This window comes from Aspergillus undulatus (assembly GCF_047715775.1).
Source record: "Aspergillus undulatus strain CBS 261.88 unplaced genomic scaffold BDV17scaffold_5, whole genome shotgun sequence".
Taxonomy (NCBI): Eukaryota; Fungi; Ascomycota; class Eurotiomycetes; order Eurotiales; family Aspergillaceae; genus Aspergillus; species Aspergillus undulatus.
In genome coordinates, this window is record NW_027396609.1 from 397,425 (window position 1) to 425,329 (window position 27,905).

A 27,905-nucleotide genomic window follows, 5' to 3' on the forward strand; every position below is an offset into this window, starting at 1 on the left:
GTTTGTTGGTGGTTTGCGTTTCCTGTGGCGTTTGAAAGAGGTTGCTTGAATTAAATCTTGGAGATGGGCGGGTTCTCGAAAAGTTTTGGCGGGTGGTCATGTGACCAGATTTGGCGTCGGGGAATTGGAACCGTTGTTATTTTGACAATGCGCGGGCTGACGAAAGGCTACTGTGTAGCCAGAAGTGACCGGTGTAGTCGCTGTATCTCCAACTTGACACCCTCTATTTCCCTGACCAATGATCCGTACCGGCGAGCGATTTCTGCAATAGGCCCAGATCTGGTAGGGCCCCTGCTTGTGCTTGAGTCCGCATTCTCATAGGCTTTCAGCTCGTCCAACGCAAAATGTCTTCTCTCTTCCAAGCGCGCTCTTGTATCGCGTAGGTGTTCATAATAGCGCGAAAGTGCGGCATTGACTTCGGGAGTGTGAATCGTCGCTAGGATATCGAGCCTCATCACCCTATCGAACCATGTCAGTCCAAGTCAGTCCATACCCATGTTCGTGCTTATAGCTGCGGCAAAAAACGTACCTTAGCTTCCCCTCCACTCCATGCGCCACCGTCGCCAGATGTTCCGCCTTGGCCTTCGTCGCGCGAGCAAGTGCGCCATGTTTTGTGCGTTCCAGGAGAGTCACAGTTCGTTCTAAGATCGCTGCTCGCATGGAAAGAACATCTGCCGCCGTCGCTGCCATTCGTGTCCGAGCCGCGGGAAGCTCGGACTGCTGTGTATGGCGCAGGGCCAGCACTCGCTCACTCAACTGGGGCGCTAGAGGACATTGTCGCGCAGTTTTTGCCCGGCCGCCGGCTTGAATCTGTGAACGGGAGCCTTCCGTTGATGTGCTTGATAGTACAGCCTTATCGCCTACATTCGCAATTGATCGAAGGTCATGAACCGCTGCGGAGAGAGCTCGAGTAATATGCGGGACAGTAATAGGTAGCTTTGTATAGAATTGCTCGATATCCGGCGCCAGAAGAGTGTCTACATCCGCTCCGTCGTAAGACTCCTTGAGGTCGAGTTGATTCGGAGAAGACTCGAGGTAGAGACTGACAATAGCAAGTGGTTCGCGACTCTAGGAAGAATAAATATCTCGTAAGTAATCGTCCATGTCAGAAGATACGGAGAGGCAGCATCGCCTACATCTTCTGGTAACTCGTTGTCAGGGTCAAATACAAGTTGCCGTAATGTCTGCTTCTTGATCTGTTTCTTAGCGTTGCGCATCTGACAGCTCCTCAATTCCTATCGGTTGCGTGTTAGAATCGAGTTTCAGTTCGAATTCTTGGTTGATGTTCATGCGACAAACGTACGTTCTTAACCTCTCTTCTGGCTGGCTGCGTATCAATGGAGCGCGTTGAGCCATCCGGGTTGAGATGAGTAGTGGTCAAAGTCTGGTAGAGGCGTTTGAACTGCGGATTGCTGGCCAGTATTATCGGATCGCACGGTGGTATCATATCGGCAGCCGCTGCTGTCCATAGACAGCCAATTGAGTGACAATAAGCAGGTTGCCAACGTTGCGGAAGAGGGTTTGTCTGTTGATCGTCGCTGGACGGCGGTGAACCCGTGACTTACTCAGTCCCCTTGAGGATGACACTCGTCTTAGAATCACAATATTCCCTACTAATAATTCAAGAGCGTTCATAAAAATACAAGCTTTATTTTCTTGTTTCCGTTTCCGCATTCCTCTCGTTTAGTCATACATGCACCTCGGGGTTTTCTTGCACCGTTGAAGGAAAGCGAGCAAAAAACAGCCCCGAATTCAACATTAGAGCCACCATGCCTTTCGCAAGGACGCAGTGAATGTTGCAAATGAGGCAATCCGCAACTGAGAAAAAGATCTTTGATAAACACCGTTCTGCATGGAAGCATCGTGAAACGAATCCCAGAAAATAATGGGGTCCAAGCAAACCCTCCACGAACGCGCTGAAGAAAGTGAATACGCTTATGTACAAGAAATTCAACGCCTGGTATGTGGATCAGATCCCGAGTCGTAGCAAGGCAAGAGAGACGTAAGAGGCGCAGAGAGCCAAGTAAGACCAGTGGGATCATGCTGGTTTTGCGACCAGACCGACGACTCCCAATGTCAAAAGACAAAATCGGGAATCGGCGAGCGGTAGGAAGCGCTGGTGGTAAAAGTGAAGCAAAGAGGCGAGTTGCAGATTGCAAGAAGTACAAGCCATGGACATTTATTCCTCTTCGCTTTCTTCGGAGTCATCCTCAGAGTCGCCACTGCTATCGTTGGCTTCAACCGAAGGAACTGGGTCTGGAGAGCGACCAGTGCCTCCGCCTTGGAAGCGGGACAGGTTGCTTTCGAGCATGTTGATTTGAGCTTCCTGTTCATACTTGCTCATAGGCTTGTTCTTCTTCGGCTTGGGGGGCGCAGCATTGGGAGCAACCGGAGAAGAAGCATCATCGTCGTCCACAACATGGGGTGCATGCTTCTTCACGAACTTGAGTAGCAACCAGAGAACATCATTGGGAAGTTCATCAATGTCGAGTTCAATCTCAGTCTCCTGGGTACCCTGCACAAGACAGTTAATATCACAGATCGCGTTGACCAGATAATCGGAGGAGTAAACTTACCTTGAGAGCTGGAACATTGGACTGAATGATCTTGAGCGCCTCCTGCATCTTTTTATCAGGGAGCTCACTGATTCCGTTTGAGATAATCTGTTTATCGTGATACGAAACATAGCGCGCTTTCTCGGGCTTCGATGACTTTGCTGCGCTACCTTTCTTGTCCTTTTTGCCAGCACCTGTAACCCCACTCTTCTTGCTATCCTTCTTCTTCGACTTGCTCTTCTTAGGTGGAGTTTTCTTCTTCTTCTTCATTGCCTCGAGTTGTGAAGACATATCGGCAATCTGCTTCTCCAATCGATTGATGGCTTCGTCTTCCTCGTCATCGCTTCCTTCCTCATCATCATCGCTTTCTTCTTCAGATGATTCTGCGCTATGCTGCTCGGTTTGGGGTTCGTGAGCAGCAAGATAACGGTCCTTTTGGGCCCATTTGACATCGAAGACTTCTTCGCACTTCTCGCCAGCCACGTAGGTGGGATCGCCCTTCAAATTGAATTTATAGCAATTTTTAAAGATAAGGCGGATATCGGTCTCAAAGTCCTTCGCATTCTCGTACTGGCCTGTTTGCAGCTTGGAGCTAACAGTCGAAAGGTCCATCGGCTTCTTGATAATGCTGTGGTATGTGGGAATGTTCAAGGCGACCGGATCGACTGGGTAATAGAAAGGGTATGCATACATATAGTGTTTTTGTTTATGTAACTCATCAAGGACTTCCTGGCAGAACTTGAGCTCCCACTGAAATTTCTTCTTCTTTGGCTTCGTTGAATAGGGAAGATCACGTTTGGGTGGGTGAATAGAACGTTTGGGCCGCCCGTCCGCATTTGTGGAATCTCTCCGAATGAGAGGTAGTCCTTCAGGACCCAACGCGAAGGTAGTGCCGGAAGTTTGAGGCGAACCACCTGTTGGTCGTGCTGCAGTTGGTCCAAATGAAGCGCGAGGTTCCCGGCGAGCGGCAGATGTTTTGGGCGCCGACTTCTTGGGTTTCTTTTCCTCCACCTCGTCAGACCTGGGCAGATTCATTATTTGTTTGTCGAATGTTGCTCTGAGCTTTTGGCCTTCCATGGAGACGATGTGGTCGGGGCCATTGAAAGTCAGAGCATTCTGAACCATGAGATTGAAATCCTGGACGACTCCCTGCGCATCATGGTACATATTGTTTTTTAGTTTTTGCTCGATAGTGCCAAGATCCATTGGCCGTTGGATGATCTGAGAATAAGTGGGGATGTTCAATTTGATGGGATCAACAGGCTCTCTGTAAAACCGCGCGTCGTGCGTACGCTTGAGGCTTTGGATCGCCTTGAGGAGGAACCTGTGTTGCACCTTTGTCATGGAAGGGTCACCGTTCATGCTCGTATTCAGATTGCCGTCGGTGGCCGGAGTCGGCAACTCGGGAACCTTGAAGTCGGTCAGCCCTTCAATTTCGATCTTCGTACGCTTGGCAGATGGCTCATCATCTGGCTCTGCATCGCGCTCACGAGAGAGTTTAGTGGGCGAAGCTGGTGCATCCCGCATTTCCTGGTCGACTCCAGATTGTTGTGCTCCTGGCGCGATAGAAGCAACATCTGCACTAGAAGCTTTGTCTGGCTCGGAGCTCGCATGGGGGTGATGGGGAAGCTGAGTCTTCGCAGCGGGGTCGTTGGAAGGCGACTGCGCACCAGCTGGGGTAGAGGACGACGCTTGCGGTGCACTTTGCGACGCGGGCATGGCCTTCGAACTATCGCTGTTCGCACCAGCGCCGTTGGTCGTTTGTTTTAGTGCATCATCGGCAGAGGTGGGTTTATCATCGACCATGGAGTTCGCATCGACAGGCTTATCCTTCGGAGTGCTGGTTTCAGCAGCGGGCGACTTGGGAGGGGAAGAGGTGGCAGGGGCACCGTTCTGCTGGTCGGAGGAGTGTCCATTCACAGTGACATCCTTCTTGAGATCCTTCTCGCTTGTCTTAGCTCCGTTAACCGACGCGACCGGGTTGGATTCATTTACCGAAGCCTGAACACTGAGATGGAGTTAACACAATGCGCTTTAATGCGTCCAGGAACGGGAAGCAGGGCACATACCTTGCGCGACCAACCTCAGAAGTAGAGTCTCCATTCGGCGACGGCGGCAGCTGAGGCTTCTCCTCTCTCAAGACAGAGGGTGCCTCCGGAGGCGGCGTCGCCATCAGGTTGCAGGTAGAAATTCAGGCCCTCCTGTCGCAAGAGGGCGCAATACAGATATCTAACGGCGACAAGACGTGCAGCAGGCAGCAGAAGCCGGGCCCAGCTAGCGGGGATGAATTAAGAAACGACAGCAACAGATATCAACTGGATAGGTAAAGTGCGCTACCAGACTAACTGTATCGATTCGAAGCAGTGGCGAAAGAAAACACCGGATTAGATGACAGAAAGCGCTAGAAGAATTGCTGACCTAGCAATCACAGAGGTAGCGATGCGACGGAGTGGGAAGGGAAGATACAGGATAAATGAGACGGGGAGATGATCGCAAGTCGGAAGTGGAGAATGCGACGGGGAAGGAGGAATTTATCTTGCCAAGCGGCGCAAGCTAATGGTCACGTGGATGAAGATATGACTCAGCGGGACCAAAGAAGGAAGGCGCAAGTGAGGTCACGATAGCAGTGGAAGGAACACCCGGCAGATTCACGTGCAACCAGGGAGGCGAGTGAAGGAGCGATGACACTTCTGGAGAAAAAAAAATCTGAGATTAGGCACCCGAGCCTCTTTATTTCTTCTTCCGACAGAAAGAAAGGAAATGAGTGATGTTGTTTGCTTTTGCGGCAGGTCCTTTACGACGCGAAAGATAACGCGCTAAGGCCAGAAGAGCTTCAAAAGAAGATAAGATTGAGCAGGCGGTGAGGCAGATCCCTGGGGGAGACAGGGTTGCTGAGGTGGGCGGTCAGGGGAAAGTCGGGTAAAAAGGGATTCCGCAGTCAGCTCCAGAAACAGAGACTGAGAAAATCAGCCTGGGTGGGAGAATCCTTAAGTACGACCGGCGCGTCGCGCTGTCCAAAATCCCCATCCGAGCCACTAGTCCCAACTATTCTAGCTCAAGCCATTCAGCAGCCCATGATTGGCTCCAGGATGACGCGTTCTATAGGTTGCCCCCTACTATTGGCTAGGGCCTACCTTCCTTGTGGGTCCTCCGTACCAGATTCCCCTTTGTCGGAATCGCTGGAAAACACGCTTTAAAAAAAAATAAAACAAAAGAACAAAAAGGGACACCCAACACCAACCAAGACAAATTTATCATAACATCATCGTTCGAATCTTCAGGTGAGACCTGCCACAAATTTGACGAGGCAGTGCTTATGAATCAAGACATGGTGTCCCCGTTTGTGAAACCGGAGATGAGTGAGATCAAAATGACAGACCCGACCATGTTAGGTACTCATGGTGGGAGAGCATAGCAGTCATCATCTTGCTTTTCGTTCGCGAAGCATGAGGATTATTACCTGCTCCAGGCGGTATGCATGTGTTGATCGGCCGACTGCGGAAGCCTCAGGGTTCAGCCCTGAGCCCTCCCTTGCGTCAGATATGGCCTAGCGTATTGCATTACCTGCATGATTCATAAATCATAACCTCCGGGGCCTGGGAAGTATGCCCAGAGTCGACGCCCGTTAAGCATGAATTAACTCGCAGAAAATCACAGTGTTTGGGTTGTCTAGCAAAAAATTGAACTGCTTCATGTTGTGATGGAGGGGATTTCGCGATAGTTATTGCAGTAATTGCAAGCATCACGTCGACAAGGTCACATAATATGACCCTAGCTTCTCAGAAAGAGGCCGCAGGCAACAGGAACTTTCAACTTGGAGCACAATGCACACATGGCCTTTGGCGTTGAATAGATAACTAACCACCACTGTTGGTGTTGTCCAAGAGCACATCCTGTGGTGCACGCCTCCATGTGCTCAGCTAATCGACACCAGATGTGATTCGCTATATATGGTTGGAAAGAAATTGGGGATATCTCCGATTTGTAGACTCTGGTCTTCAAGGCTTGAGGTCGCTTCAAGGTAAGGTCAGTTTGTAGGAAGATACGGATGGAGTTCCATGGAGTTGAAGACTGGGTGATTAGATAAGACAGCTTCCAGTGCGACTAGGCCGTAACAGGCAAAGCGCATGGAGCGACCAGGCTCTACAGAACTTTTTTTCTTCCTCGCTGCGAGAGAGGCCGACTGCCAGCATCCAACATCCAGGTGTCGCTCCTAGTCGAAGCCCGGCTAGATCTGCTTCTAACCATCTGGCATCCTTTTTCGCTTTCCATTTTTTTTTTTGAATTTCTTGTTTACCGCTCATAAACTCGATTGAAAATGGGCAAGAAATCGTCCCAGAAGCCGGCCTCCAAGACGTCCTCCGCCGCGGCATTCGGAGCTGCCGACGCAACGTACACAGGGAACAAGTCTTCGATCCTCAAGGCGGCGTTCGCTCCGTCTGACTATCAATTGGCTCTGTTCGCGTCCGTTATCCAAGGTCTCGAGGGCCAGAACCTTCGCATTCACGATACGAATACCTGTCGGTTACAATGTGAGCATGTCTTGGGTCCAAAGGAGCTTGTAACGTCGTTGGACTGGGGCCACTATGCTGGCCGACGGGAACAGGCTAAGAAAAAGAGAAAGCGCCCTTCCGACGTCAATGGTACGGTCGATGGATTGGATCAGGGCGATGTAGTAGTCGCCTTCGGTACCAGCACTTCCGACATCCGTATGTACTCGCCTGCCGAAGATAAGATTGTCGGAACTCTTGCGGGTGGACATATAGGCGGGGTGAAGGATTTCAAGTTTACTGCAGGCCGACCTCAGGAAGGATGGAGTGTTGGCGGGGATCACAAACTCGTGCAGTGGGATCTCGTCACCGGGCAAAGAACGAAGTGAGACTTTCTCCATTTGCTCGAAGCATCTAGTTCACTAACTGGGATCCAGAGTAATCGACCTTTCGACAACCTCGGCATTCACCACCTTGTCCCGACCGGTCCCCTCCAATCCCCCTGTCATTTGCGCATCTCAAACACCATACATCGTTAACCTTGAGGACGAACTACCAAGTACATTCCCCGCGATGCGCAACCCGATACAGACCATTATTACGTCCTCAACAACTTCCGTTGCCGATGGGCCATTCTTGGCTTCGGATAATGATCGCTACATCAACGTCTTTGACCCCATTAGTGGGCAAATCGCTATGAATTTGGTGGCTGACAAGGAAGTAACTTCCCTTTCCCTATACTCGAAGCAGAACGCAGATGCCAAGCTAGCGCTAGAGAAGCAAGTTCTTGCGGCTGTCACTGTGGATGGTACAATTGAACTTTTTGCGCGGCCATTTGTCCGTTCTCAATTGGAAGGTTCCAAGTCAAACAGTCTGAAGGCGCGATCCATGCAAATGACCAGGCGAGCAGAATCATCTATCAAGATTACAAAGTCCTCCACGTCCGACGATCTAGTTCCCGTCGTTGCACTGTCATTCCAGGGTTCCGATCTGCTTGTCGCGTGGGCGCATGGAGGTATCATCCCGCTCTTTGAGCGCGTGAAGTGGCTCAACGAGGAAACTGAAGAGTTGGCCTTTACCGGTGTCAAGAACATTGCGAAGACGAAGTCTAGCTCTATTCTCCAATCGGCGACGACCAACGGAGCGAAGAACGCCAACGAGACCCACGTCAGCGAGAACAGGGTAGTCGTCGAGCAAGGCAATCTAGCAGATGACGATATCGACATGGAGGACTCAAAGAACGACGCGGTTTCCGAGGACGGCAGCGAGGTCGACGATGATGATGACGACGACGCACCTAAACAACAAAAGCACGACAAGAAGGCAGCCGAGAGCGACGTGGAAATGGAAAACGCCGCAGAGTCAAATCCGGAGGACGAAGACGATGAAGAAGAGGGAGAGGAAGAAACAGGCGAGCCGACCTTCGGCGAACTCATGCGCGCACACGCCGCCGAAGAAATCGATGTCGAAGCCGAGCTCGAAGACGACGTGCACACGCGATCCCTCATCCCCGGCAAACCCATCACAACTGTCCAGGCCATCCCGTCCGGCGTCTCCCTTCTCACCGTTCTCTCCCAGTCCCTCAAGACAAACGACTACGACATGCTAGAGGCATGCTTCCACACCGGTGACACCGGCACAATACGCACAACCATCCAACGCCTCGACTCGCCCCTCGCCGCAACCCTTCTCCAACGACTCGCTGAGCGCCTTTCCGCTCGCCCAGGACGCTACGGGCACCTCCTCGTCTGGGTCCAATGGACGTGCATCGCGCACGGCGGCGCCCTAGCAGGCAACAGGGACCTGCTCAAGCAAATGTCTACCCTCTTCAAAGTGATGGACCAGCGCTCCTCAACTCTCTCCTCACTCCTCCTGCTAAAGGGCAAACTCGACATGCTGGACGCGCAACTCGGGCTGCGCCAATCGCTCCGCGAAAACGCAGACCAGATTGACAGCGACGACGAAGAAAACGTCATCTACGTCGAGGGCTACGATGACGAGGAAGATGGCGATAGCGACGCAGAGAATACCAAGACCGCCACCAACAACAATACTATCGACACCCCGCGCACCAAGGCCATCCGCGGCGAAACGGACATCTCAATGCTTGACGACGGCGAAGCAGGCTCCGAAGACGATGACGAGGAAGACGACGACGACGACGACGAAGAAGAAGAAGACGAAGAAGACGCCACCAACATCCTCGACGTCGAGGCCGAAGAGTCCGCCGGCTCCTCGGACGCCGAGGAGTCGCTCGATGAGGGCGAGGACGAGGAAGGCTCGGACGCTGAGAGCGCCGCGTCCATGGCTGATTTCATTGCCGATACGGAGGGCGAGTCAGATGGGGAGGAGCTGTCGCGGCCTCCGCCGTCCAAAAAGGCGAGGATAGGATCGCAGGGTGGAAGTGGAGGTGGGAAGGGGAAGAAACAGGCCGGGTTAGGAAGGAAATAGATTTTTATCAAATTCCAATGAGCACCTAGATTTATACCCTGTTCTTTTTCTTGCACACAGCACTTTGCACACAGACAGCACTTTGGACCTTTTGGTCGGCTTTTTTTTTGTTACCTTTGTTTTTTTATCCTCTTCTTCATTGTCCTTCTGTCATACGTGCGCATTAAAAAGTATAGGGGAAAGGCATGGATTTCTCTTGTTTCTCTGTTCGGTTCTGGGTTACCTCATGATTTATTTTGGTCTACCATAATCAGGACCAATCCTGACCATACGACAGCTCTGAGCTTTTGCACATACACTTTTACAACTGCTTGTGCTGGCTTCGCTTCTGTATATCACAAATCAATGCCTGATTCTTTGCAAAGAAGGAGATTGGTGCTTCCACAATGACAGTGTTTTGAGGTAGGATTATACTTCGAGCCTGGTCGGAATAATATGTAGACATTGGTTTCTAATGATAGTCTGGCAGCTGGTATACATCTCCACTGACAATAAGATGAGTAAGAATAACCAAGCTGGGCGTTTCGACATTTCCCAGTGCCTTCAAAGGTTATCCTAACGGATGATTTCACGACCGGGGTTCTCAAGCCCTTCGAGCCCTTCGAGAATCTCACTGCCACCGTAAGGACCAGACGTGGAGGACTTATGTTTTGTTGATCCGCTCCATACCTCATGGAATTTGACGCTCTGGTCACTAGACGCTACAATTATACATCCTTCCTCGACGGTGCGTGAGCACCAAAGACCCCCTTCTTTAGCCCTGGGCCGTACTACCACACGTCCCATCAGGCGCCGCGTCGCTTCATTTCGATCTCCCCTCGTCAAACTGTCGTGAGCTTGTGGGCTTGAGCTGGACGACTCTTCCGGGATATCTAGCCCTTCGTAGAGGTAGGTGGGAGGTCGCCCAGGGTAACTAACGGCACAAAGGGCACGTCCGCAGTCAACAGCAGCATCGTTGGCGGGTCTGTCCCAGCTAGTCCCATGAGGCCCCCAAGGAATCGCGGCAATCTGTTCACAGCTTGGCCATGCAAATATGGCAATCCGAAAAGGGTGTTCTGGTTGTGCGAACCCGAATGTAGCAACTAGCTCCCGTCTTGTCTTGCTCCATATCAGGCTGGTGACCTGAGCGTATACATTAATGGTGGCCAGGCATGCACCAGAAGGGGTATGGAAGAAATGAATAGCACGGTCGTTGGAGCCTCCTCCAGTAGCGAGCAGAGATGGCTGCCAGGGGGCAAATGCGATGGCCTTGACAGCTGCCGCATGGATCAATCTATGCTTCTGACGATTTGAGGGGACAAAGACTGTTCGATCACCTCCCGAGACGACTGATCCAGTATGGGTCAATACAGAGGGGAGAGAAGACGACAAAGATCGAGTGCGTGAAGTAGTCCAGGTCGGAAGCAGATTGCTTAACAGATTGCGCTGGTTGAAGAGTCGCCGGCTAGCATTCGCAGCAAAGCATGAGAAGGAATTGGGACAACTCATGCCCTCAGGGTGGCAGTTTTGGTGTGGCAGACACGTCCTCGATGAAACGCCAAGCTCCCGTGCAGGGATTATGTCGGAGAGCTCAAAGAGTAAGCAGGCGTTGTCATTGCCGCCAGTTGCTAGGTACGCTCCGTCAGGCGACCACGCGATGCCGCAAATCTGTTGCGTATGAGCCGATATTTTGGCGAGCAAAGTGACTCTACCATGCCAGCCAAAACGGTCTCGCGCCTCTTCACTTGGCCATTCTACCGAATAGTACCAAATGTTACCGAGATCATCACCCACCGCGAGGTCTTCTGCATCCACTTCAATGTCCTCAAACCTCTCAGAAAGCCTCTTTGATTTTGTCTGCTTGAACGCGACACATGTGAGGGTACTCGAGTGGCTGATCTCGAAGCGCACATCAGAGTCGAAAGTGCTCCACAGGCTCAACATGCCGGACTTTCTACCCACAGCCAGGATGCTTCTACCACCATTCTCAGAAGAGAATGATAAAGATGTCACATAATTGGAGGTATCGTGTTCTCCGAGAGGGGGGTGCTGCACGCCGAAAGCCTCTGACCATAGGTAGACGCGGTGCCCAAGGCCTACGGCAAGAGTGCCTGCGATAGTAGAATATGCCAATGTCGAGCAGTAAAAGTCGTCGCGCAGGAGAGGAGCATCCAACGTCCGGAACGGGAGGCTTGGGACTATAGTACCCTTGTTCTTTCGCGAATTGGCCGCTTCCCCTGAATTCCGGTTTATCAGTTAAGTCCTCTTCTATATCTTTGCGCCGGGAGAGCATATATAAGTAGGCGCAAACTGAGCACCACATAATCCGTCTTTTTCGATGTGGGTAGCAGAGATGTTGGCAATATATGTGCAGGATTTGGGGGTGATATCTGGGTAGGTTTTCAAGATCAACACTCCAGACTTACATTGACCGCGTTCCACCCTCCTCCAGGCATTATCTTTCCACACCAGTGGTGAAAGCTGTTCAAAGTCTGGTGAAGAAGGACTTGGCAAAGGATCAAGTACAGACAATAGATTCGAGTTGTTGAGTACCTTTGCTGCAGGATCGATGTCCAAAGCAAGGGCAATCCTGGACTCGTACGTCGCACGATCCTCTGCTGAAGAGCGAGTCTGTGGTAAGAATTTAGCTGCATACATTGGCGCTGTGGTTCCGCTTGCGAGTATGCCTCTAGGGCCGTCCGATGCCACTGTTGAACGTCTACCCAGTGCAGCTGAAGTGCCACCAACAGCCCATATAGCACCATTGCTCACTCGTCTGGTGCCGTCCCTGTTCCCGGTAGAGGCTGCCCGTCCGGAGACAGTTGAGTCGTTGACAAGATGGGGTCCGAAGTGAGGACTGAAGATTCGGCCAGCTCTTGTAGCACTCTTTGATCTTCTTTTCTTCTTGGGTGTGAAAGGGTCCTCCCCCGGCGAGCGACGGCGGAAAAGCCTCTCTTCGGGTGACAGGTCTTGGGGATCTTTCCCAACTCTATATGGTGTAGACGGGGCGCCCATTGGCTCTCGTAGAGGGATGAACCTGTCCGGTGAAGCCGGGCTCGTTGAGTCTCTCCGTGCGCCTGCAGTTCGTCGACCGCCTCTCAACTTCCCGCGGCCTCGATCTGGAGAGCTTTGTGATCTGAAGAGATCCGACGCCAGTGTCGATGGTCCGATAAGGTAGTCACAGTCTTGCAGTCTCATCTTAGCTGAGGGGGCATCCGTACCAGTCGTTGCTGTTGACTCGTGCTCCGTGGAATCCGACATCGCGGGTCAATGTATGGGATAAACCGATGTGAAAACAATGGGTTATGGTGAGGAGAGCTTTCAGGGCATTGTCAACGCAATCCGTGTCGTAACCACCTTCAGCTGCCACGAACAGTAAGTGTTGAATAAGATGGTGCCAGTATGCATGTATTTTGTGGTCAACAATATATCCAAGTGAGAGGACTGAGCCGATGAGTCGTATAAAGTATCTACCACCAAGAATAAGACTACCGATTCACTCAAGAGCGGTGTGACAATATTCAATCCACTGGTAAAATGAGTGATAAAGCAGAGAGATGGTGGTGAGATTGTTTCTTCGGTGGCAGTTGCTTGTATGGACCAGAACGCACGTGACTCGCTTGATCGGGAAGCTGCCTGCTTGACGGGAGCTCTCGACCTTTTTCCAAATGATCTCTCTGGAACTCATCGCCATCTGGCAGTCAGACAAGACCAAAGGTCGCAAGAAGGGAAAGTACGGTTCCATCGCACCGGAAAGGAAGCATCTCGAGTTCGTCATGAGTGTAATGATCCCTCCGCAGGCGGATAGAGTCAGCCAAGGTTAACGACAAGCAGCATGGCTTCCCCCGCCACGGTTCGCTCGAAGCGACTGGTGAAGCTCGCCAGCAGGAGCTGCTCAAGATCGAGAAATACCGCGAATTAGAGCATGCTGTCCGGGAAGAGGTAGATTGGAACTGAATCTGAAGCTCGTGCATCAGACACAGCCCGCTAATTCAAGCGGAGTAGATCGCGGGTCGCCAATACACGCCGGAGACGTTACAGAAACTATCCGAATTGCTGAAAAAGAATCCCGAATACTACACTATGTGGAATTTTCGACGCCAAGTAATTCGGCATCGATTCTTTCAGACCATTCCAGATGAGCCGACGGAAGCCCAACTGGAACGAATAACGTCTCTAATCCAAACAGACCTACAATTCCTGATCCCCCTCCTGCGTAGCTTTCCCAAATGCTACTGGATCTGGAACTACCGCATGTGGCTTCTAGACGAAGCCAAGCGCCTTCTCCCTAAAGCAGTCGCCCGTAAGGTATGGCAGGCAGAGCTTGCTCTGGTGGGCAAAATGCTGAGCCTGGACAGCCGCAACTTTCATGGCTGGGGTTATCGGCGATTTGTGGTAGAAACCCTTGAGACTCTCAACTCGGAAGAAGAGAACGAGAAGAGCTTGGTTGAGACGGAGTTCGACTATGCAAAGAAGATGATCGGCACCAACCTCTCCAACTTCTCTGCCTGGCATTACCGTACTAAACTTATTCAGCGGCTACTGAGCGAGAAGTCAGCGAGTGATGAAGAGCGAAAACAGATGCTTAATGATGGTACGTAACCCCTTGACGCAGGTCCAAAAAAGCAAAGCGCGACAAACAAAAGTTGACAAGCATTACGTCTGACAGAGCTGGAACTGATTCATCGTGCCTTGTGCGATCCTTATGACCAGTCATTATGGTTCTACCACCAGAACCTGCTGTGTATCTTTGACCCAGCCAAGTCAAGCCAAACAATGGCGCCGAATCTGACCCAGTCAGAGCGGCTGGAATATATTCACCGCGAAATCAAGGAGATCCAGGAGATGCTGGATGGGGCTGAAGATTGCAAGTATTTGTACCAGGCGCTTATAGACTGCACCCTGCTGGCTGCCAGGGTGGAAGGGACCAAGCCCGACGGAGCACAACGGACGCAAGTATTGGACTGGCTGTCTGAATTGAAGAAGTTGGACCCTTTGAGAGCGGGACGGTGGCTAGAATTGGAGCAGTCGCTTTGCAGCTAAGAGCCCATCCCTTGCCTCATGGGTGGGTTTGTATAAGTAGGTGGAATGGTGGATCGAGCTAAATCGAGGTTTGGGTTATCATGGACAAAGAAACATTTCCCTTCTTTATAATAATGACAAGCCATCTTTTGTTGTGGGTAAATTTCGGGTCAAGGGAGCTTGGGATTGTAGAAGGATAAAGCTTGTTACCCCGAGAATCTGGTGTGTTGGCCCCCCCTGGAGATCGCGTGGAGTATTGTATGTGCGTTTGCTCCGCGTCAAGGGATCCGGGATACAGAAATGCAGCTGCCACGCGCCAAAAAGGCCAGTCTGTAGAATAAGGCTGGTTAGAGCACAACTTTCAGAATTATTGAAGACAGAGAGATGTAGAAAATGCCCAGAGGCTGTTGGGGATAGAGATGATGCCAAGCTTTCGCAGGCAGTGCTAGAGTGCTAGATCAGGAGCACCACTCAATTCAACTTAGTATGGGCGACTCGCTCTGATTGTTCTCCTCCTTCCACCACCAACTTTCCTTCTCTGCATTGTTTATTTCACTCGGGCTGTTTCAGAATTCCTGCTTCTTCCTTCTTGTTCATAATTTGGCCACACTGGCGTGAATTCCATTCCACCTCTGCTTTGCGACTCCCATTCCCATTCCATCCATCCGCCCCTCAAGCCGCTTCTTTCCCTCTCCTAACCTTTTGCCGGCCCGCTCCTCGATCTCCCTACCATGAAATAACCCTTGGGCAAATTGTCATCTTTTATTGTCTCTTTCGCATCACCCTCTTAATCAATCAACCAATCCCGGTCCGATTCGAAATCGAGATTGCACCCACTCATCGCCCTGACCCTGGTGGTCAACCCTTAACATGTCCGCAGCAGCTGATAATAGAGACTACGAAGGGGTGCGTGAGAGTTACTTCCCAGATGCTCTGGTGTATACTATCAGAAATCTAACTGCTACTTTCTTGTCTAGGACTCCTTTCATGAATCATCAGAAACCCCGAATACGAACAACAACCTTAGCCTCTCGATACCCCCGAGCGCTTCAACTCGATCGTTAACGGACAGCCCTCCGAGCGGGACTGTTGCAACGCCGCAGTTCAACGACGCTCCTCAGCACCCTCGAACTCCGGACGAAGACAATAAAACCGACGACGAGTTTCACGAGGCTGGTACGGACGGGCAGTCTGAAGCAGAGACAACCCCCCGGAGACAGAAGCCACACAAATCACCCTTGTTGACGGCACATCGACTTTCCACCACATCTCTTGACGACGTAAATCTCACCAGCAGCGCGAACCAGGATGGCACTCCTGACAGACCCGCGTCCGGTCAGCAGGCCGAGATAGACTCTCCTCCCGCTATGCCGTCCAGAGACTCCACGTCAACACATAGCTCTCTTCAAGGCTTATCCGGCAATCTTCCTTCCGTGCCATGGGGCCCTCCTCCGCAGAATAAAAATCCACCCGCTGCTGCACCTGCACCTCCTCCGCCCCCCTCTCGAAAATCGTCAAGCCCTTTCGCCTGGTTTTCTCGGGCGTCGACGGGTAGCAAGGAAGCTGTCCCTACACAGCCTGGAAGACGAAACACTGCTGCCTCTATTTCAACGATCGGTAGCAATCCTGAAGTTGCTGGCCGATTGCAGGATGCAGAACTGGATAGGTCTAGCGTAGGCTCAAGGAAACCGCAACGAAACAGCCTGAAGGACCAGTTCAAGTTGCTTCGGATGCGGGAGGAAGGACATGCCGCGGAAGCTGATGAAGCAAGTGTGAGGTCAGGGCGCACGTCGGAACGCGCAAGCATTAGCCATTCAGCCGCAAGCCCTCCGAGCATTCCAGAGGAAGGAGAGAACGAAGCTCCAACTGCACAGTCGGTCACTTCGCCTTCAACACAGCCGTCTTCCACGGTCAATCCGAACCTTGCGCCAGGGACAGTCTCAGGCTTTTCGACCTCTGCGAGTGATGCAGCCGCGCCCGTAGATTGGGAACTATGGGAGAAGCTCGTAAACGACGGCCCTCAGGCTTTGAAAGGAACAAGCTCCGAGGAGCTCAATGCTGCGATAAAGCGGGGAATACCGCAGACCATTCGAGGTGTCATCTGGCAGATTCTGGGTGACAGTAGAAATCTAGAGCTGGAGGAGGTTTACAGAGAGCTTGTTGCGCGGGGTACGGACAAGGAAAAGCCGCGGGCTAATGGCATGACAAACGGAAGCGTAGAGAAAGATTCGGCATCCTCTTCGCGTTCGTCCATTCGTTCAGAGCGTTCTGTCTCTGCGGCGCCTTCGAACCACAGTTCTTCCCCAAGCCCTTCCCATGAGGTGGATCCTGAGAAACTGGCGAAAGAACAGGCCGCAGATGAAACTGCCCGCAAGAAGAAAGCGAAAGAAGATGCGGCGATGCTCCAGAAACTTGAAAAGACAATCCGTCGAGATTTAGGTGCACGCACAAGCTATTCTCGTTACTTCGTGTCACAGGGTAATCAGGAGGCTCTACTCGGGCTATGCAAGGCCTATGCTCTATACGATGAGGCTGTGGGATACGCTCAAGGGATGAACTTCATTGTAATGCCGCTGTTGTTCAACGTAAGTTTTCTGTCGTTGTGTTTACGATTCAGTCCTTGTCCCGGATGCTAACATATGCACGGATAGATGGACGAGGCCGAGGCCTTCACTCTCATGGTAAAGTTGATGAACCAATATCGTTTACGAGAGATGTTCATCCAGGACATGCCTGGTTTACACCGCAGCCTGTATATCTTCGAAAGGGTTCTTGAGGACCTTGAGCCAGCCCTCTATTGCCACTTGCGGCGACGAGGAGTTCATCCTCAATTGTACGCTACTCAATGGTTCCTGACGTTGTTTGCTTACCGCTTCCCACTGCAACTTGTCCTTCGCATTTACGACCTCATCCTCGAAGAAGGTTTGGAAACGACCATTTTGAAATTCGCTCTGGCTATCATGCGGCGCAATGCGGACGCTCTTCTGGCTATGAAGGACATGACGCCATTGACGGCATTCTTGAAGGATCGCTTGTTCGATGTCTATATTGATAAACAGCCCACCCCATCATCCATCCTTGAATCAGGGTTCTTTGGCTCATCAGGTGCTGCTGACAAGGAGATTTACCGAGCTGATATCATGGTACATGATGCCTGCGAAATTCCCCTCGAGGAGGCGACAATTGCCGCATATACCGCCGAGTGGGAGGAGAAGGAGCGTGCTGAAAAGGAGCGTGAAGCCGAACTGAGCCAACTCAAGCATACTGTAGCCATCCAGAGTGCGCGCATTCGTCTTCTGGAGGAGCAAACAGAGACATCCGATAAGGAACATGTTCAGCTTGCCTCGGAGGTCGTCCACTTGAAGGTCGAGAATGAGGAGCTATCGGATATGAACGATGCACTGAAAATGCAAGTCAAGGAGCTCAAAGTCGTGGTCGATAAACAACCTCAGGAGGTCGAACAGAAACTTCAAACTGAAATGGACCGCATCATGAAACGCAACCTTGAGGTGCAGAATGAGAACCGCGCGATGACGGAGCAAATGGCAGAAATGGAGAAAGAGCTTGTGGCGGCCAAGCTCAGCTACGCAGAGGTATGCCTACCACTTCAACTGATGCCTAACCTCAACTAATGTACGGCCTTAGATCCACGAACAGTACGAGAACCAAAAGCAGAAGTGGAATGACCTTCGCAAGGCTCTTGACTAAACACACCCTACACTTTGCTCTCCGACTTTTGGAACTCCCATTGGTCCCAAACACCCGCCCTCTTTGTCCCATCTCTAATGTACATTTCCTGGCTAATAGGGATATCAGTCAAAGGTACTCCTGGATGAGACCTTAGACGTTACAGTATTATGTTCATGTTCCATATCATATTTCGACTGCGCATATGGTAACGGCCTCAGTCTAGTGACGAGCAGTGTGTCACGAATGCCATGCATTTTTCTTCACGTTCTCTTTTTCATGTTGGATGTTATTCAGACCCTCCTTCTAGCTCATCCCCTCGATCGGGACCCAGAAGCAGAAGAAAGGGGAGCAACAGTCACTGTATCCTGTATATCACGAATAGAACTTCCGTATCATACCTCTCATATGTACCACCCAACCTAGTCCTTCAACCCTTGAAACAAAATTCAAAGCACACTCTCATAATAACTTGTAAGCACATCCTCCTTCACCGGCGCCGCAACAGCCTTGAGCGCCTTATGCGCCTCACACTCCGTATCATAGTACTTCATATCCTCCAACGACGCGAACGTCGTCTTAACAGACAGATTGAAGCCCTTGTTTCGCGGGTCTGGGAAGGAGGGCCCTGCGGCTGCGGCGAGGATGTATGGTTTTCCGTCCTAAGATACCGATACTTGTTAGTCGGGAGACTGACTGGCTTGCTACTTATCATATGGCATTGGAGGGGGCGATGGATTGTGTTGAGTAGGTATACCTTAACGGCACTTTTCGCGAGGATCTTGTATTGTTCCAGTACGCGGTCCCGGGCTGCTTCGTCGGGAATCTTGAAGAGGGTTATGCGTTCGATGGGGGCCATTGTGTTTGCGTTTGTGGTGCGGGGATTAGTTGACGAAATGCGGTGGGTTCGATTGAAGGGAACTGGTATTGTAACTGTCGTTCGTAGTATGTGAGATGAGGTTGATGAGGTGGGTGTGAGAAAGGTGAGAGTGAGGGGGGAGGGCTGTATACGTACGGCGCCTACGATGGAAAGGCAGCTCTTTATAGGCGGGGAGTCTCAGTATGGGTCTTGTGAGGGGTAGGATTATGGTGCTCACATTATTAATATAAGCTTATACTGTTCATGGATGTCGTACATGGAGATTGGGGTTGTTCAGCTGTCTGGAATTGTTCCGATATTTCGTCGGAAACGGCTATTGTCGGATGTTGACATGCTCACTATAGACTACAATACTTATTTAACAGGCAGACTATAGACCGCGTGACCCCTGACAGTAAAAGAGACGTCCAACTCCGCTATGCGACTTGAATGCTATAGCTTGCTGGGCAAGAAATACAAGCCGTATCCTGTTCCTGAACGACGAAGCCCACTTAGCCCATGCTGAAGCGCGGAATCAAGAACAGCGGGTTTGTTCCGTCGCGGGTATTTCTTTTCTCGACCGGGCGGAATCCCGGCGTTGATATGGCTGAAATGAGGCCTGTTCGTTTATAAGAACAACAGCGCCGGTTTGTTCATACTGAAGTTTGAAGAGCACTGTTAAAATGTTTGGCTTGCTTTAGAGCATTGGTGTTGTGTCGCCGCTTCGTTCTTGTATGCATTGTTGGTGGGCGAAAGTTGTCCAGAGAAGTTTCGCGGCATGAGAGCTCTGACTTTCATCTCAATCGCTGAATCTGAAGCGTAATGCAACCGTGGTGGTCGTAATTGCGCATTGTGTGCATTGGTCCTAGGTTCCTGCGTTGCTGAAATGGGGTCACCGATTGCCGAAGTCGGTCGTGGTTCGGTCTTGATCAGACACCATGTTGCCCATGGTTATGGCCCCATAGAACTCAATGTCGCGTCCACGAGCATGAGCGTTTATCAGACCTTGTTCGCAAAGCCCTCGCAATGGGCAATTCTCGAGTCTGGTGTACAGAGTAGACGCCTTCCACCCGTACCAAACCGAAGCATCATGAGGATCGACACCCTTCCCTAACCCATCAATATCAATACCAATATCAATATCCACATCGCTCAATCACATCTAAGCATCATTAACAGGCTCCGGCCGGTTCTTAAAGATGAGCTTATATTTGACAACCTCCACAATCTCCAACTCCTCTTTGCCCTCCCCGTCCTCACTGCCATTATCACCCGTCTGCCGCCGCTGTATAATCGCAAGCGGCTTAGGCAACTTCTTCACCTCCCCCGTCATCCTCTGGTACCGTCCCACATAAAGATAAGCCCTCTTCATCCACTTCGTATCGTCTTTGCCATTTTGCGGCGAGTAGTCCGGGAACATGAGCTTTCCCACTGGGATTTCGTATGCAAGCGCGGAAGAGGGGGTATCATCTATAGAGTCTGCCGGTTCATCATGCGCGGGGAGATTGATCGTGCCTTGGAGTTCGAGGAGGGCGAGACCCGAGGGTGTTTGGAGGAGGGTTGGGAGGGGGTTGTGGGTTGTGTCGCGTGGCGCAGACGCGCGGGGGTGGAGGGGGATTGAGGGCATTGCGAGGGGGTCCGAGTTCGACGAGAATGAGGAGAATTGAATTGTGTCCTGCGAAGAAGGTCAAGTGAGTGAATTGCGTCTAGCTAAATGGGAGTTGATCTGAGAAGATGGTTGGGATCTGGAAAGCGAGTCGCGAAATTGATTCTTAGCGCGTCTCACTCTCCGCGACTGCGCGTAAATTAATGCTGGGGAATTGGCGATCATGTGCAAGGCACAAGCACAAGCACACACAAACTATCGCCAGTCAAGTTCATTTCCTTCATAGGAATACATAGCTCGGGCTCTAGGGAGGTGTGATGGAACGTTTAAATCTCTTCTTTAGATTCAAGATATTTCATTTGTCCCTTCTCCCTTGAAGTCTCCATCATCGAATTCCGCAAAACTGTTTGTGAGATCTATAGTTTGCCTAGCATAGAAGTCTAAGAGACCAGAATCAAGACTGTAATAACATAGGCATGTAATAAGATCGGCCTGATCGGCCTAGATTCCTGGAGAGATCCAGCAAATATCCAACAAATGATACATCATAGGAATGAATGGCAAGTCTCTGTTGCATTCGCCAGGTTGATATAGCTCTGCCGTAGCAATGTCTTTCTGAACGCCAAATAATTTATAGAGCGGTAGAATACTTTCCCATAATATGGCAAAACGGAATGCAGGTAGCGCGGTGGATCAGTGGCTTGCGCATGCCGCTGGAGTTGGAGACGCTCAAATGTGCGTATGGACCAACCTCAAGCTTTCAGTGAGCCAGTCGATGGGCAGTAAGGTAGTTCCGGGGATCAAAGGCGCACGGTGAGATGTCCTTGTTACCTGCATGGCTCGTTGAGGGTGATAAGAGTTGTAATGGACGCGTGGGCTCTGGAAGCCATCTGAAACACGAAGAATCCAGGACCCAGCAATCCTTGCAACCCTTATGCTGGACACCGATGCGGCGATTTCATGGCCCATTATTGGGTAAAGATCGAGAATAAGGATTTGGGAAGACGACAGTATTCTCAGGGACAGCACGCGGTCCAAAATGCGAGAGGGTTGTAGCATTGATGGTGATGACCAAACTTTGGAAACAAGGCGATCAGGTAGTATTCTTACTGTGACATACGCCTTCGAGGTTATTAAGTCCCCGGATCGCCTCACTGACTACCCCCTCAACTGTTGCACCAACAGAGCCGTGCATCTTGCCATATCGCAGATCACTCATCTCATCGACGGCAGAGTTGAGCTCAGACAAGAGGGCGGATGCCTCTCCGTCTACTCCAGTTATCTCGCTCTCAATATCAGCACAAGCCGCCTCCATTGCTGCCAGGAGGCTTGCTACCGAGTGATGATCGCTAGATGACCTAGATGTTGGACCATATAATTGAACGTCCATGTCCATTTCTCGTTGGTCGGTCATGCCGTCAACCCCGGTCTCTGCCAGAGATTTCCGGAGCTCTGCCTTCTGGCTGTCTCCTCGGCGGGCTTCCTTGTAAATATTCTCACTGACAATGTCCATGTCTTGCTCTCGAAGTTGCTGCAGTTCACGATAAAGAACCCTGATGTGGGGATGAGCGCGCAGGCGTTTCGGAAACAGCTCTGTGAATTGCTGCAATGACATGATCGTCGGTAGAGACGCCGCAGACAGCAGGAAGTTGCTGAGAATAGAGGTCTCAGAAGGCGCCATAGCTCAAGAATATTGATTTGAGGCGTCTGAGAGGATTGTTGTTAGTCGGCCTGTGAATGAACAGTGAAGTCGTGGGTGGCTGGGCGAGAAGCCAGACCACTAGCGATGGAGAAAAGAATTAACACAGGTGAGGAGGATCAACAATGTGGATTAGCGCAAGATGACAAGTAGATAGTTCCTGGAGTTGTTTGTAGAAAAGGAAGAGGATGGCGAATGGAGAGAAGTTCCGTGGTCAGCCCGCCGAGTTCGCGAATTTCCCCAATTTGTGAGGCACGCGTAAAGTGGCAGTTCTTCCGCTCCTTCGCTCTTCCTCCTGTCAACCACCTTCAACACCAGTCCAAGGTTTCTGGCTCTATCCCTCTGAGCGCTGCGACCTCTGAATCCTGAATTGACTCAATTGAGCCCTGCTTGTCTGTCGATTTCAAGTCTACGTCGGTCCTTTCCCAAGCATTAGACCTCCCCAGATGGAGGACTAAACTTCTTAGAATTCACAGGATAGACCCAGATCGTTGCTAGCCTGGCCTAATCGTGTGACTTCGGTCTGTGAGCTGCTACACGTCTTCAAGGGTGTTCTACTTCTGCGTCTCCTGCTGCATTTGGTGCAATCCGGGTGCCCGGACTAGGATCATATCTCCCCGAGCTTGGGCAATCAAGTGACCAGCATCAACTGAAAATCAGCAGCTGTACTGAGCTCGGCCACCTCTCCGCGCTGTCAGGCTGGAACCTTCTTTGCATTTGCAACAAGGCGCGCTTCGACGTCTGACTCCCGGCAGCAGCCAACCTTTGAATCTTCAATTATCTGCCCGAAACTTCGTTGCCTTCAATATGGCACCAGCAAGCCAATCGACCTACCAGAAAGATGAGAGAGTCCTCTGCTTTCACCACGAGATTCTCTACGAGGCGAAGATTCTTGAGGTGCGACACACAGATGCCGACGATCGAAAAAGCCCGTTCGAATATCTAGTCCATTACAAAGGCTGGAAGAACACGTATGTACCACTTAATCCTTTATCATGCCCTAATGCTCGTTTTCAATGCTATATCTATTTTGTTGGCTTGCGTTGTGATGTTTCGCTACAAGGGAGGGAGATTCGGGCTCCAACACCCCTGACTTTCCCTGTGGCAGCTTGCACCTCTTAGTGGGGAAAATGAGAACGCGTCCTGCATGATGTGAAAGACTTTTTACTGACTTTACGTGACATAGGTGGGATGACTGGGTGCCTGTAGATCGCCTTCGTAAGTTTACGGAGGAAAACAGAGAGTTGGCAACAACTCTTCGCCGTGAGGCTGAGGCTTCGCTGCGTCAAAAGAGTACGAAAGCATCCGTCAAAAAGAGGGGAGGTTCCGACCGCAGCTCCGCTCGTGGGAGTGAAGAGAGACAAACATCTGTTCCTGGACGAGGGACTAAGAGGGCTCGAGAAAATGACACTGAAAAGGTTTGCTCTCACGTCCTGCACAGGCTACCGCTAAGTGAGGGGGCTTTCGAGGCCATCGCTACGCACCGGCACACCTTGCAAAACTCATGCTGATTTTACCCTGTCTAGGAGGAGAACTTCTACACTCGACCATCAGTGAGGATTGTAATGCCAGACAATCTCAAATCGCTTCTTGTCGACGATTGGGAGAATGTCACCAAGAACCAGCAAGTGGTGGCATTGCCAGCCAAGAGCTCGGTTAATGAGATCTTGGATGACTATCTTAAGGAGGAAAAGCCGAAGCGCACTGGCACATCTGACTGGGATGTTCTGGAAGAAGTAATCATGGGTGTCCGTGATTATTTCGACAAGTCTCTGGATAAGATCTTGCTGTACCGGTTCGAGCGTGAGCAGTACCGGGCTCTGCGCAAGAAGTGGGAAGCAGAAACTGCAGGCAAAGGACCGCTAGATATCTACGGTGCAGAACACTTGACGCGTCTTTTCGGTATGACTCCCATCACCACCCCTTCGTTCCCAGGGAACCTTCTAACTCAGCTTTAAGCTACGATGCCTGAGCTTATTGCGCAAACGAATATGGACCTCCAGTCCACAAACAGGCTCCGCGAGGAGCTCTCAAAGTTTACAATTTGGCTGAGCAAAAACTCCAATAACTACTTTGCAACGAGGTATATGACTGCCAGCAATGAGTACATCGAGAAATCTCGCGGTGTTCCAAATCCAACCCCTGGAACCGCCACATCGCGGTTAGTTTGAAAGGCTTTTCCCAAGCCAGCACTATCTATGTGCACCCTCTTTCATGGCCGTGTCCATCACGGCCTGTCTTTGTGCTTTTTTCTCTCTATAGTGTATTTTCTTCATCAGCATCATGTTCACAGGGCAAGGAACGGAATTCCATCCTTCTCTCCACGCATTACCGGGATCAACTTTTGTCTTGTTTTATTCTGTTACTATCTAGGTGCTAGAACGGCGAATTCAGGAAACGGGAATAAGGGAGGCCGTTTTATATAACCTACCTAATCTATCGGCAATGGGAGCTCTTGAGTACTGAATGTGGCTACTGCGAAAATAAAAACAGCAGAACTCGGAGGTAAAAGAAGCAAATATTCACATTCTATAATTGAATCTTCATCCAATTGAGATCATCAGGACATATACAGCGACGTCAACGTACATGATAAACCCAACAATCTCCTCCCATATAGAAAACCTGAGAATGAAGAAAATGGATAAGAGGAGAGAAACAAAAGGTGCCATACATGCGGCTGAGAATAGAAAACAACAGGATACAACCAGCCAGTTCCAGCCCTAAAAACTTCTTAAGCAACCAACTGCGTCGCATCCTCGACCGCCACCCGCGCAGCCCGCTTCAGCTCCGGCTTCCAGTCTGTCTCGCGGTATCGCATCCAAGCGCTCAACCCCTCAGGCGGCTGAATACTCAACGTATCATATCCCTGCTTGATGATGCGGTGAACCTCGCGCGGGCCCATATTCTTCTTCTGCGCTGCTGGGATGGGCGTGGGAGTATCCCCATCTGCCGTTGCCTTTTCTGCATCAGCGCCGGCTGTGCCCGGGTTGAAGAGGAGTACGTAGAAGTGCGTTGAGACGGAGATAAGTGTTTCGACGGCTGCGACGTGGATATCCTTGTTTGAGTCGGATGTGGGTTTTGAGAGGGCCGAGGAGGAAGAGAAAGATTTGAGGGAATAGACGTCGCGAAATTTAGCGATGATCGGGCCCGTTTCGACGAGTTTGTAGAAGAGATCGTCGTAGGAGGACGGGTCGGGGAGGAAAGTGTCGCCTGCGGAGACGCAGAATGCGACGAGGTCGACGAGGGATGTTGCTAGGGTGTTGATGTGCGGGCTTGTTGCGAGATCGGAGGCGTAGGTTGTTAGGAAGCGCATGAGGGAGAGCAGGTTGCGCCAAAGTTCGGACCAGTGGTAGTGAAGGCGGATGCGGTTCATGGAGAGGTAGGTGAGGAGGCGGAGGACGATTGCCATTGTGTGGCTGTTTAGGAGGGAGTTAGAAATGTACTTAGATTTAGATTTTGAAAAGAAATCATACCTGTAGAGCTGGACATCGAGTCGGCGCCGGAGGTTATGGGAAATGGCGTCGATGAGAATGTCGAAGATGGCGGTCGCAAGTACTCTGTCTCCGGCCACAACGGGAAGATATGGTTGTCTTTGTCTGCAAAGGCGGACTTTTCTCTTGCTCTCGTCGCTGCAGAGCAGCTTGCAGGAGGTCGAATCTTCTGAGAGGATTCGAAGGGTGAAAAGGCTGAGTTCGGCGTAGTGGCTAACCCTTGGAGAACGGTATGCGTGATGCAGAAGGTAAGACGTTAGAGAAAGGAAGCTCGAGAAGGGAGACTCCTCAGTATCCTTGTCGGCAGCTGTATTGATGAGGTGGTAACCAAAAAGCTTGTTCGCGTTGGTGAAGTCGTAGGTTGCGAGGAGGATAGCTGCTTGCTGCGCCGGCCTGGTCTTATGAGCAAGTCGTAACATGAATAAGGTCTTCGGGACAACTTACAAGGCCGCAAACATCTCCTTCGCCTCCTCAAGTGAGGGAGGAGTTGGCTTCTCCTTCCTACTTGGAGCCAGTACGCCCAATCCAAAATAGATCAACGTCCCCATCAGGGTCCAGCCCTCGGGTAAATCGTCCTGTACTGCCACATAGCCGTTTCTCAGAGCACCGCATGAGATGCCAAATCCTTTGACAATCTTCTGAATGCTGGTTTCGTTCACAAAGTCATCAAGACGTAGCTGGTATGGGTTTTGAAACTCGAATTTGTTGTAGTTGGCGAGCAGTCCCAAGAGAAGAAATGGCTCGAAGACTTGCATCGGTGATTCCGATTCATTCACGAGCTTGATGATTTTGTCAGATATTCAGATTATAAAGAGAGCGGAGCTGGGAGCCTACCTTCATAATTGAGGGAAATAGATCTCGGTGAGTGAAGTACGAGACTAGGCCGGTCTTATACGCTCCGCTAGTCAGAGCGATGGCTGTCCGAATGGCCTTGAACCGAATATCATCTGAGAAAACGTCAATAAGCAACGGTTGATACTGATTATAATGAGAGGTTGACTCACTGCTGCTGCCGCTGCGGATTATGCCGTCCAAGACAGCGACAAAGTTTGATATTACTTGGTCAACCTTATCCAGACCAGCCAACACAGTGATGACGTCGGAGCTTGGGTTTGTATACTTCTTTTTTAAGATACGGGCTAAGAAGACCGTCAAAGTCTATATCTTGCTTTTAGAACGGAATCAAAGACTTCCATATTGGGGCACTTACATCCAGAGCATATGAATCCACTGGATTTGACCCCGAGGCAGCCTCTCGGATCGCACGAGCAAAGAGTTGCTGTGTTTGTGACTGATACAGTCAGCACTCATTATCCACCATGATAATTGGAGTTCCATGACTGACCTGAAGGTTCAACGTCTCATCAGGACTGAGAGCCTCAAGGATGCCAATCAATTGAGCGCGGTCAGGCGGCAACAGGAAGAATTCCCTCCAGAACCCCTCTGAGGGTTCAGCATAGTCTTGGCTCTACAGAATGATCAGTATGGGTCTTCTAAGGTGGGATTTAGGCGCAGAGGAAGATAATACTTGAAATAGATTTTCGTATAGTTGGACAACTTTAGGCTTGAAGGTTTCAGGTCTACTTTGCTGCGTTAAGGGGGATTCCATGGTGGTAGACATGGTCGTCTACCGTCATTGCAGGAATGAGAAAAGGAGAAGAAGGTATGGCGACAGGGAGAGAATAGGAAAAGTTCATGCGCTCATAAATTCCATCTGAATAGATTCAAGTTGATTGCGGATAACAACCACACCAAAGGCCCTCAGGAACGGACAAATGTGACAGCCTTACAAGTGGCTTGAATTCGAGCCACATCTTGGCATTAGTCAATCGCTGAGTCATGTACATCACCTGATCTCTTTGCCTCAGGCAAGAAAATCGGACATTATTAATCTTCTTCGAGTGTGAGTGATACAAGTCCCTGCAGGTGACCCAGCGAGAGACAAGAAATGACAAGTGGGTAAGAAGGATATTGCGACCCCGGATTCATGACGATCAGGTCGACTTTCATATAAGCCGATGCCTCAGGAGAAAGAGCGTGGCGCCATACGGAGTAGAAACACC

At 50.8% G+C, this 27,905-nt stretch overlaps 10 protein-coding genes across 10 annotated transcripts; 4 read left to right on the plus strand and 6 right to left on the minus strand.

Annotated features, from left to right (window-relative positions):
* Positions 1 to 75: 75 nt before the first annotated feature.
* On the minus strand, positions 76 to 1,592 carry BDV17DRAFT_173816 (uncharacterized protein). The gene is made up of 4 exons (XM_073754820.1): positions 1,304 to 1,592; positions 1,137 to 1,235; positions 530 to 1,068; positions 76 to 459 (listed from the first exon to the last, which is right to left on the minus strand). Exons 1-4 carry the CDS (start codon positions 1,445 to 1,447, stop codon positions 168 to 170), a joined length of 1,074 nt encoding a protein of 357 aa, XP_073619554.1. The 5' UTR covers positions 1,448 to 1,592; the 3' UTR covers positions 76 to 167.
* A 1-nt stretch (position 1,593) lies between these two features.
* Positions 1,594 to 4,866, minus strand: BDV17DRAFT_173836 (putative transcription regulator BDF1). Its single transcript, XM_073754821.1, has 2 exons — positions 2,577 to 4,866; positions 1,594 to 2,515 (listed from the first exon to the last, which is right to left on the minus strand). The coding sequence occupies exons 1-2, from the start codon at positions 4,359 to 4,361 to the stop codon at positions 2,180 to 2,182; spliced, it is 2,121 nt and encodes a 706-aa protein (XP_073619555.1). The 5' UTR covers positions 4,362 to 4,866; the 3' UTR covers positions 1,594 to 2,179.
* A 2,007-nt stretch (positions 4,867 to 6,873) lies between these two features.
* BDV17DRAFT_287658 (Dip2/Utp12 family-domain-containing protein) lies at positions 6,874 to 9,496 on the plus strand (the record flags this gene model as incomplete). Its single annotated transcript, XM_073761216.1, has 2 exons — positions 6,874 to 7,430; positions 7,483 to 9,496. The coding sequence occupies 2 exons, from the start codon at positions 6,874 to 6,876 to the stop codon at positions 9,494 to 9,496; spliced, it is 2,571 nt and encodes an 856-aa protein (XP_073619556.1).
* A 555-nt stretch (positions 9,497 to 10,051) lies between these two features.
* BDV17DRAFT_287659 (WD40 repeat domain-containing protein) lies at positions 10,052 to 12,736 on the minus strand (the record flags this gene model as incomplete). The annotated part of the gene is made up of 2 exons (XM_073761217.1): positions 10,052 to 11,712; positions 11,902 to 12,736. 2 exons carry the CDS (start codon positions 12,734 to 12,736, stop codon positions 10,052 to 10,054), a joined length of 2,496 nt encoding a protein of 831 aa, XP_073619557.1.
* Positions 12,737 to 13,153: 417 nt separating this feature from the next.
* Positions 13,154 to 14,834, plus strand: BDV17DRAFT_253585 (Rab geranylgeranyltransferase BET4). Its single transcript, XM_073756667.1, has 4 exons — positions 13,154 to 13,257; positions 13,310 to 13,417; positions 13,481 to 14,069; positions 14,145 to 14,834. Exons 1-4 carry the CDS (start codon positions 13,252 to 13,254, stop codon positions 14,516 to 14,518), a joined length of 1,077 nt encoding a protein of 358 aa, XP_073619558.1. The 5' UTR covers positions 13,154 to 13,251; the 3' UTR covers positions 14,519 to 14,834.
* Positions 14,835 to 15,232: 398 nt separating this feature from the next.
* Positions 15,233 to 18,320, plus strand: BDV17DRAFT_173917 (putative GTPase activating protein (Gyp5)). Its single transcript, XM_073754822.1, has 4 exons — positions 15,233 to 15,403; positions 15,475 to 17,082; positions 17,149 to 18,090; positions 18,143 to 18,320. Exons 1-4 carry the CDS (start codon positions 15,368 to 15,370, stop codon positions 18,203 to 18,205), a joined length of 2,649 nt encoding a protein of 882 aa, XP_073619559.1. The 5' UTR covers positions 15,233 to 15,367; the 3' UTR covers positions 18,206 to 18,320.
* A 313-nt stretch (positions 18,321 to 18,633) lies between these two features.
* Positions 18,634 to 19,043, minus strand: BDV17DRAFT_287662 (Dabb family protein; the record flags this gene model as incomplete). Its single annotated transcript, XM_073761218.1, has 2 exons — positions 18,634 to 18,846; positions 18,942 to 19,043. The coding sequence occupies 2 exons, from the start codon at positions 19,041 to 19,043 to the stop codon at positions 18,634 to 18,636; spliced, it is 315 nt and encodes a 104-aa protein (XP_073619560.1).
* A 1,162-nt stretch (positions 19,044 to 20,205) lies between these two features.
* Positions 20,206 to 22,330, minus strand: BDV17DRAFT_287663 (Ctf8-domain-containing protein; the record flags this gene model as incomplete). Its single annotated transcript, XM_073761219.1, has 2 exons — positions 20,206 to 20,718; positions 21,770 to 22,330. The coding sequence occupies 2 exons, from the start codon at positions 22,328 to 22,330 to the stop codon at positions 20,206 to 20,208; spliced, it is 1,074 nt and encodes a 357-aa protein (XP_073619561.1).
* A 606-nt stretch (positions 22,331 to 22,936) lies between these two features.
* Positions 22,937 to 24,801, plus strand: BDV17DRAFT_173948 (MRG-domain-containing protein). The gene is made up of 4 exons (XM_073754823.1): positions 22,937 to 23,319; positions 23,535 to 23,766; positions 23,875 to 24,250; positions 24,308 to 24,801. Exons 1-4 carry the CDS (start codon positions 23,156 to 23,158, stop codon positions 24,517 to 24,519), a joined length of 984 nt encoding a protein of 327 aa, XP_073619562.1. The 5' UTR covers positions 22,937 to 23,155; the 3' UTR covers positions 24,520 to 24,801.
* On the minus strand, positions 24,802 to 27,463 carry BDV17DRAFT_300085 (ARMH3 family protein; the record flags this gene model as incomplete). Its single annotated transcript, XM_073763999.1, has 8 exons — positions 24,802 to 25,767; positions 25,825 to 26,235; positions 26,287 to 26,621; positions 26,677 to 26,789; positions 26,847 to 26,964; positions 27,053 to 27,133; positions 27,188 to 27,310; positions 27,398 to 27,463. The coding sequence occupies 8 exons, from the start codon at positions 27,461 to 27,463 to the stop codon at positions 25,083 to 25,085; spliced, it is 1,932 nt and encodes a 643-aa protein (XP_073619563.1). The 3' UTR covers positions 24,802 to 25,082.
* Positions 27,464 to 27,905: the final 442 nt, after the last annotated feature.